The 10,193-nt window shown below is 37.7% G+C and overlaps 1 protein-coding gene across 2 annotated transcripts in view; it reads left to right on the top strand.

The window, feature by feature from the left end:
• The window catches only part of L3MBTL3 (l(3)mbt-like 3 (Drosophila)), a 146,677-nt gene that overhangs the window by 48,500 nt on the left and 87,984 nt on the right, over positions 1-10,193 (top strand). For both annotated transcript variants that reach the window (XM_006834672.1, XM_006834673.1), the window contains one exon: positions 7,049-7,125. In XM_006834672.1, coding sequence (XP_006834735.1) covers positions 7,049-7,125 — 77 coding nt within the window. The remainder of the gene's footprint in view (positions 1-7,048; positions 7,126-10,193) is intronic.

Below are 10,193 nucleotides of genomic sequence, written 5' to 3'. Positions count from 1 at the left end.
GGGGGGAGGGCGTTGTTATTGTTAAATGCTGTCAAGTTGGTTCTGACTCATAGTGGCCCTGTATAGGGTTTCTGAGGATCTGCTGGTGGGTTTGAGACGCTGACTTGGTGGTTCAAACCAACCTTGCAATCCAGTGCTTGCTCTATAGCTCCACATCAGTGTAGCAGTGTTGTATACATAGAAGTGCTGATGTGGCAGAGTGGGTGAATGCACTGGACTGCCAAGTCAGTTTGATCCACAAAGTCAGTGGTTCTAGCTCACCAGCTGTTCCTCAGAAACCCTATACAGGGTTGTTACTGGTTAGAACTGACTCAACAGCTCTTAACAACAAGAACAGCATACGCAGGTGAGTAGGATACACAATCCTGCAGCCTCGAGAGACTCATGGAATGAGAAGACAGAGAAGCACAAACATTACTGTATTGATTAAGGATAGTTTATGATTGTTGTTAGATGCCAGCCATTCAGTCCTGATTCAGTGACCCTGTGTACAATAGAACAAAACATTGCCCAACCCTTTGCCATCCTCACAACTGTTGTCATGTTTGAGCCCATTGTTGTCGACATTAAATTTACCTTGTTTGGGGTTCTTTTTTTTCAGTGATCATCTACTTTTCCTAGCAAGCTGTCATTTTCCTCTTAATAGCATGTCCAATGTATGTGAGACAAAGTCTTGTCATTTTTGTTTCTAAGGAACATTCTGGCTGCACTTCTTCAGGATAGACTTGTTTGTCCTTTGTGTGTCCATGGTCCTGTCAGTATTCTTTGCCAGCACCATAATTCAAAGAATCATTTTTTCTGTGGTCTTCTGCATTCATTGTCCAGATTTTGAATGCATATGAGACAATTGAAATGGTTTGGGTCAGACGCATCTTAGCGCTCAAAGTGCCATTTTTGCTCTTTAACACTTTAAAAAGGTCATTTCCAGCAGATATGCCTAACACAGTATGTTGTTTGATTTCTTTACTGCTGTATTCATGACTGTTGATTGTCCAGTCAAAACTGAAAAAGGTTGTGTGCCTGAGGATAGGAAGTTGGCTTGCAAAATGTGTCCTTTGGACATTTAGATGAATATATATTTTTTATTTTGTATGTGTGCATCACATATTTTTGCTTTGTTCATTTGTGGAAAAATAAGGTGTAAAAGGGGAGCCACAGGGAGGAAGCTGAATAACTGTTGTTGCAGGGAGGGGATTGTAATCATTGAGATGAAACAAAACATAAGATTAGTTAAAAGTACAGCTTATGATCTTGTCTGTTTTAAAAAAAAAGTTTTTGATAACTTCAATCATTTTTCTGTTCATCATGATGTTATTTATTTTTCCAGTTGTGAGGATTTTTGTTTTCTTTATATTATGGTATAGTTCATACTGAAGGCTGTATTCTCTGATCTTTATCTGTAACTACTTATAAAAGTTCTCTTCACTTGGAGCAAGCAAAGTTGTGTTATTTACATATTGCAGGTTGTTGATGAGTCTTCCTCCATCCTGATGCCACATCCTTCTTTCTAAAATCCAAATTCTCAGATTATTTGCTCAACATATAAACTAAGTATGGTGAAAGGATACCACTCTGGCACATAACTTTCCTGATTTTGAACCATTCACTGTCCCCTTGTTCTGTCCTAATGATAGCATGTTGGTCTGTGTACAGGGTCCTCATGAGAACAAGTATTTTGGAATTCCCATTCTTTGCAATGCTATCCATAGCTTGTCATGACTCATACAGTCCAGATGCCTTTGTACACTCAATAAAACATCTTTCTGGTATTCTTTGCTTTCAGTCAAGATTCGTCTACATCAGCAATGATATCCTTTGTTTTTAAGTCATTTTCTGAATCTGGCTTGAAATTTTGGTGGCTCCCTGTGGATCTGCTGCTGCAACTGTTTTTGAATTATCTTAAGGAAAATTTTACTTATTATATTAATGATATTATTTGATGATTTCCACATTCTATTGAGTTACCCTTTGGAATGGGCACCAATATGGATGTCTACTTATCAGTTGGCCGCATAGTTGTCTTCAAATTTCTTGGCACAGTCAAGTAAGAGCCTCCAGCACTGCATCCGTTTGTTGAAATATTGAAATTGGTATTCCGTCAGTTCCTGGAGCCTTATTTTTTGTGAGTGCCTCCAGTGACTCTTGTACTTATTTCTTAAATACCATCAGTTCTTGTTCATAAGGTACCTCTTGAAATGGTTGCACATCGACTAATTTGTTTTGGTACAGTGACTCTGTGTATTCCTTTTATCTTCTTTTGATGCTTCCTGCATTATTCAATATTAAGCCCATGGTGGCGGTGGTGGTGTGCCACAGTTCCAACTCATAGCGACCCTGTGCAGGTTTCCGAGGCTGTAAATCTTTACAGGAGCAGAAAGCCTCATCTTTCTCCCGCAGAACAGCTGGTAGTTTCGAACTGCTGACCTTGAGGTTGGCATCCAATTTGTAACCAGTACACTACCAGAGCTCCTTTAGCCCATAGACTCCTTCAGTATTGCAATCTAATGCTTGAATTTTTTCTTCAGTTCTTCCAGCTTGAGAAATGCTAACTATGTTCTTGCCTTTTGGTTTTCTGATATCAGGTCTCGGCCCATTTCATTACAATACTTTACGTTGTCTTTTCAAGCTACCGTTTGAAATTTTCTGTTCATCTCTTTTACTTCTACATTTCTTCTTAGCTTTTCTATGTTCAAGAGCAAGTTTCAGCATATTTTCTGATAACCATTTTGATCTTTTCTTTCTATCATGTCCTTTTTATGATCCTTTTCTTTCTCCATCTATGATAGTCTTGATAACATCCCACAACTCCTCAGGTCTTCGATAATTAGTGTCTAATGCAAAATACTGTTCTTGAGATAATCTGTAAATTAAGTTGGAATATACTCAAGGTCATATTTGACTCTCATGGACTTGTTTTAATTTTCTTCAGCTCCACTTGTACTTACATATGAGCAAATGATGGTGTATTCCTGTTCTTGTTTTAGCTAATGATACTGAGTTTCTCCTCTGTCTACTTCCATAGCCTGTTTGTTCCCTGTATATTCTATCTGGTGAGGTCCATTTGTGTAATCATGGTTTATGTTTTGTATAAGCATGGAGTCTCTGATAAGTTAGCAGGATAATAGGGTACTGAGAAATCAGCTGAGTTCTCTGCTCTGGGCTTAGGGAGTGGGAAAGGCCAAGTGTCTGATGTTTTCTCTTACGATTCCCCCCTCCTCCCGTTTGCCATTGAGTCAACTCAGACTCCTGGCAACCCTGCAAGTGTCAGAAGTACATTGTTAGGCTTTTCTTTGAAGGTGCCTAGTGGAGGACTTGAACCACCAACCTTTTGAGTTAGCAGCAGTGTGCATTAATTAATGTTTGCAACACCTAGGGACAGTTCTTTATATAAGCTTCTTGAAAGGTTCTTATTTGATCCTCTGCATAAACTGTAGAACCCAACATCTGTGCATTAGTTTTTGCTTGTGACTGATAAAACCAAGATCTCTTCCTTTTCAGTGTAAAAGCTTGATAAAATTGTTTAACCTTTCTGAAAATCTGTAAAATTAGTATCTTAATGTTTGCTTACTGTATCCTAAATCTTTTGCCATTGTTGTTACTGCCCCGTCCAGTGCCATTCTCAAAACCCTTTCTTTGTTTGAACCCGTTGTTGCAGCCTCGGTATTAATCCAAGTTGTAATTTTGATGTTACATTTCTTCTTTTGGACACTAGATGGGACTAAGAGATGGCTTAGTTTACAGTAGTAGCAGAAAGGATTTCACAGCCTTCTAACTTTTGAATGAAGTGTTTGCTTATTGAAGAATTGCCTCCTATTTTTATTTTCTCTGTTGGGATGGCTTCATTGTTTGTATTAAATAACAACTTTGATCAGTATTTATATATTATTAAAACATCATTTAAGATTCAGTTAGTATGGGGTGAGTGGCCATGATATTTTCCTTAATGACTATTTATGGAAACTCCAATAAAATCGAAAAAGCTTATAATGTCTTATGTCCTTATTTTTAACTTGCCACTGTGAGTCTGGCAGATAATTTTAAAACAGTAAAAATCTATGGTTTTATTATAAAACTGTATTAAAATACAGTTTTTTTCTGTTTTTCCAATGAAGCCACATGTAAACTAACACCTCTCACTAAAGTGAAGAGTTTGCATCATTTGTAATAATACATAACCAAAATGATTGTCTAGGAAAGGATTTGTAAAGCTTAAAATTGTCTATACAGTTTTATACATTGAATTATCGTTCATGAAACTATTGTAGGAAATGCATTGATTGCTGTTTGAAGTTAGCGTTAACTTAAGAGTGCTTATTTTTCTTTTACATTTCGTAAGTAATGACATGTGCACACATATCCCCAGAATGTAGATTGTGGGGAAAATAGCCTGGGAGCTAGTGGGTAGGAGATAACAGTATATAAAACATTTATAAAGAACAAACAAAACCTTCAGATATTAAGTTAAAGGCATTTTGTATTGAAATTAGTTATGAGAAAATCATCATTAAGTTGAGGTTATACCAGCTCAGCATGTGTTACTCCAGAGCTACTAACAGGAAAGACTGGTTTAGATATTGGTGACAATATGCGAGAAGCGCTGGTAGAGTAATAGTTATGAGTCGGGCTGCTAACCCCAAGGTCAGCAGTTCAAACCTACCAACAGTTCTACGGGAGAAAAACGAGGCTTTCTGCTCTGGTAAAGTTTTATAGTCTCAGAAACCTTATACAGGGTTGCTCTGAATGGGAACTTACTCCACAATATAGAACCACAGTATATGTGCAAGCCTCATTCACTCAATAAATGTATTTAAAAGTTCCTTTGTTTTTCACTACTCAATAAGATTTCTTTACCAGAATACCCCACCGCTACCTTTCTAACTTTCTACCTTCTTGTTTTCTGTTGGGAGGGTTATATTGAGACTTCCTGATCTCCTGGTGTGGCTCTGTGGGTTAATGCGCCAGACTGTAAAGCCATTTGAACTGCGAGGTCGGTAGTTCAAGCTCATCACCTGCTCCTCGGAAACCCTGTACAGGATCACTATGGGTAGAAATTAGGAATTGACTTGACAGCACTTAACAACAACAACAACCAGATATATACCATACATCTAGTTAATAGGCAAGACATTTACCAGGCTATGTTCTTAAGATACTGTTTACCAAAACGGTGTTTCATAATCAAATATCTTTAAGAAATACTTACTATGCTAATAATGTGTACTGTAAATCTCTAAAAGGGGCATGTCAGATGCTGGGTTTTTCTGAATTTCTTTTACCTTAGTTTTTTGTTGTCGTCTGGTTTTATTGTTTACTTAAGTATACCTATTGTCCTAGGGCACACCGGTTGAGAAGTGTTCTAAATTAATTTTCTTTTTTTTTTGAGATTTTAATTAGTGGTATATCCCTGAATACCTATATATGAGTTATGCCTCTGGTAGCATAGTGGTTACAAATCAGGCTGCGAACCACAAGGTCAACAGTTCGAAACTACCAACTGCTCTGCAGGAGAAAGATGAGGCTTTGCTCCCATAAAGATTTACAGCCTCGGAAACCCTGTTCAGGGTCGCTATGGGTCGGAACCAACTCAACGGCACTTAAAAACAATATTATGGTAACTTCTTTCTTATGTTGTTTTAGCCCGGTAAAATCCCAGCCCTGGTTGATTTTAACTTCCTGCCTACCTTACGCTAGTTGAATGTAACAAGAGTCAGATGGACAGTTTGCCAACTGGTCTATTTCACATATATGACTGCTGTCCTCAAATGGGCCCTTAGTTTTGCCCCATAATCTTACTGCAGTTCTCTTATCTGTTCTTCCAGGTCATTACTTCTCACACTCCTCCTTTTCTTCTCTCTCAGACTTCCTTTCCCTATCCTTCATCTTATCTGTTGACCCTGTTTTTTTATTGGGAGGAGGAGGGATATAGTCATCAGCTCTATCAGCACGCATAAATGAGAAAGAATTTTTATGTGTTTTGATACTTACTGTATCCTTTACTCATAGAACCGTGCCCTGCACATTATAATTGCTCAGCATCTATTTCTTGAATAAAAGAGAGATTGTTTACCATTTTTAAAACCCTATATTAAACTAATCTTAAACTTAAAATTTGCAAAACAGTACAGAGAATTCCCATGTATCCATCACTCAGCATCTTTTAAATATTTCCAAACTGCTAAAACCAAACAGACAAAACCCCTGCTTTTTTTTTGTGGAAATTGTCCCATTTCTCTTTTTTATTTTATATCCTAAATCACAAAAGCAAGCCATTCGCCATTGAATTGATTCTGACTCAGATGTTGGTGGCCCCACATGTGACAATGTAGAACTGCTGCATAAGGTTTTCTTGGCTGCAGTCTTCAGAGAAGCAGATTGAATGAATAAGTGAAGGAGCCATGTGGCTTGTTTAAGTGAGTAAATCAAGAACAATTTTGGTAAAAAGCCAGATGTGCTAGATATTTGTGCTGCTAAAGAGGTCCTGGGAAAATGCTTGACTGGAGTGTCTACTTGACTGAAGGGATGAGAAAAATGAAGAGTGGGCAGGGAAGGATGCCTCTTCTTCTTAATCCTTGGTTTCTTCCATTCTGATGGGTGAGAGTGTGTGATTGTGATCCAGCTTCCTGCTTTTGGACATCTGCACTTAGGAAAAAATGCTGGAATAATTTTAGCTTGTTTGTGTACACACAAAATTTATTTTGCCATGTACTTTGATGCATGGGAATTCTGAATTAGCATTGCATTATCTTTAAATTTTGCTGTATTTGATGTTACAAAATATTAAGAACTTTGAGGGAGGAAAAAAACTGTTTGCTTGGTGTCAACTCCATGTGATTATTTGCCTCATGAAGATATTCTAGGTATTAATATATTGGGAAAAATGGAAGATCTTTTGGTTTAACAATGTTAGCATTTTTCAAAAATTAAGATTATGACAAAAAGAATTGTATGTACTTATAAAGTGTTTGCAGTCTCTAACCCTATTTTTTATTATATTACTATTTGTGAATTATCCTGTTAACTTGAACTTTTAAATTTATGTAACCCACAGGTGTGAAGCGTCTAGTCCACACATTCATCCCGTTGGTTGGTGTAAAGAACATAGAAGACCCCTTATTACTCCACCAGGTTTGTGTTTATTATGTGTCTTAAGATTTTTCACATACTTCAGGAGCTGACAAACTTTCTCTAAAGGAAACAAAATGGGTAGACTTTGCAGACCATGTGGCCTCTTGTCATAACTACTCAATCAGTTGTTATAAAACAAAAGCAATCCTGGTGGTTGTGATGGTTGTGTGCCTTGGAGTTGGTTCTGACTCAGTAATCTGGTATAGGGTTACCGAAGCTGTAAATCTTTATGGGAGCACAAAGCCTCATCTTTCTCTCATGGAACCACCGGTAGTTTCGAACTGCTGACAGTTAGGTTAGCAACCCGACTTGTAACCACTATACTACCAGTGCTCCTTAAAAGCAACCATAGACAGTATATAAACATGTTCCAGTAAAACTTCATTTACCAAAACAAGAAATCCCTGCTCTACCTTAAACTGTATTAAACATTTGCCTAAATAATAACAAAGTCTTAAATTTTGTTTCTTTGGAAAACTAAGTTATTTTTAAGAGATACTTCATTTCTCAACTAGAAATTCATTTCTAGGCTTTACATTAGTATGTTGTTAAGTGCTGTCGAGTCGGTTCCGACCCGTAGCGATCCTGTATAGGGTTTCCGAGGAGCAGCTGGTGAGCTTGAACTGCCGACCTTGCAGTTCAAACGGCTTTGCAGTCTGGCGCATTAACCCACAGCGCCACACATTAGTATACATTTATATACATTGTATGAACATAGAAGTGAATTGTGTAAATATTTGACAAATGTTGACAAAACCATAGTAGTTATGGTTGTTAGATGCCATTGAGTTGGTTCCTAGTCATTGCAGCTTTATGTAAAAAGACCAAAGCACTCCTGGTTGTGCACCATCCACACACAATGCTTGAGCCCATTGTTGCAGCCACTGTATCAATCCATCAGTTGAGGGTCTTCCTCTTTTTTATTGACCCTCTATTTTGACAAAGATAAAAGAGATGTTTATGGAAGTAGCATTGGCTACATATTGGGATTCAGTTTAGATAAAAGCAGCACAGTGTTCACATTTAAGAGAGAATTTGAGATTTAAAATGTTTACCTAGCTTAGTACTTGCCTCCTATTCTGTTTGCTCTGTTGTGATTCCACATTTTATAATAGAGGTTGCACTTTTATGGTAAGAGTACCTTTCTGTTCTCTGATGTTTGCAGGCACTTCACCTGTCCACCTCTGGTGGTATAATATCTTAGTGTTGTCTGTCCTGCCGAGGTTTAGTTTCACGTGTTAAAATGTGAACTCTGTGACTTCTTCAAACCAACACTGGCTTTTGATGACGTCACTATTAAAGGTGCCATGACTATTACTTTGAGGAAGAGGCAGGGTTTTAGGTTAACTTGAAGCATAAAGTGTTCTGTAGGTGGTTGCTTGGTGGATACTTGGGTGAGTAATGAAGATTATCATTATTGCAGGGAAAGGATGAGTGAGTTAAGCTTTTCACACCTTGGTTTGCTAAGAGTTGTTTTGTGAGTATAGTCTGCAGAAAAGACTGACATGGAGCTTCTGAATCTTTTCGCATTCCATTCTGAATAGCTGGTTTCATTTTTAGACTTGTCCCCCAGTTCCTTCTTCTAGTGTTTAAGTTAAAGCATCTGATTAAGGGATCAGCCATTCATGTGGTGAGCATGACCAATTCCTTTTTTTGAGCTTTTCATGTGCTAAAGGGAGACAAGAACCTATCTGGACTGATATACAGAGCTGTCTTGAAGCCCAGAAGAACATTTACATAAACCCTAAATTGTCACATGATGGCTCAATATTATTAATGGTTTTATGGCTAAAATATGGTACAGTAAGGACAAATTGCCAGGACTGTTATCCGGTGGCTTGCACATGTTCAAGTTGCTGAATGTTCCCTACATATTCCCACTTTACATGTGATGATTCTTTTAGATTTCCCAATTTGATATAAATTCCTTGTTTTTCCCTCTGCATTCAAGGATCTGGTAAATAAAAAAGCAGCTAGTGACCGGTAGTCTCTCTGGTATAACTTCATAGCATTTGTATTAGATGTCCAGGAAGGAATGGTGCCAGGCCTTATTGCTGGCTTCTGTGGGAGACAGTTTGACTATGTCATCTGTCTGCATTTATGAATATTAATTCAATAGAAGCAAAAATCTATAACTTTTTGAAAACTTGAAGAAAACAAAAAATAAAATTGTGTGTTATTAGGTGCTACGTAATGAGACTGGTTCATGGATCATTCTGGCTTCATGATGAAAAAGACGCCCTTTCTCCAGGATTAGTCCTTTCTACTGGGCTCCTCTGTTTTCTAAGCACAAGTCCTTCACTCAATTTAGATCTTTGATCTGAAGAAAAATGATCATAATCACTTAGTCTCCCTAGGCAGCTGCATGCCTCACATTCCTGCCATTTATGATATCCGTGGGTATATATGTAATATTTATTTATTATAATGCTGTAACTTACAAATTGTACAAATTATGTTCCTTAAAAATATAGGAACTGATTCATGGCATAAATACGCTATCAAACCTAACTGAAAACACATAAACAGCAGAAGGCAAAATAGATGACTGGGACCTCCTAAAAATCAACATTGGTGTGCATCTAAAGAGTCCTAGTGTGGCACTGTAGAGTAAGCACTGGACCACAAGATTGGTTTGAATTACAAGGTCAGCAGTTCAAACTCATCAGAAGCTCCTTGGAAACCCTATACAGGATCTCTATGAGTTGGAACCTATCTCGATGGCACTTAACAACAACAATGTGCATCAAAAGATTTCACCAAAAGAGTAAAAATAGAATCTACAGAATGGGAAAAGATTTTGACAGTGACAAATCAGACAAGGAACTACACTATCTATGATTAATAAAACACTCAGCCCCTCGGTAAGAAGACAAGTAATCCAGTTAAAAAATGGGCAGAGGACTTGAACACTGTACCAAAGAAGAAATTCAAGTGGCAAACAGACATGAAGAAATGCTCACAATCACTAGTCATTGTTAAGTGCAGTCAAGTCACTTTTGACCCATTTTGTTCTCAGGTGCCATCTAGTCGGAACCAACTCATAGCGACCCCATGCACAGCAGAAC

The sequence above is a fragment of the Chrysochloris asiatica genome, unplaced genomic scaffold, assembly GCF_000296735.1.
Source record: "Chrysochloris asiatica unplaced genomic scaffold, ChrAsi1.0 scaffold00013, whole genome shotgun sequence".
NCBI classification, from domain to species: domain Eukaryota; kingdom Metazoa; phylum Chordata; class Mammalia; order Afrosoricida; family Chrysochloridae; genus Chrysochloris; species Chrysochloris asiatica.
Note: the sequence above shows the minus strand (reverse complement) of the source record. Positions and strands in the feature narration are given on the sequence as shown.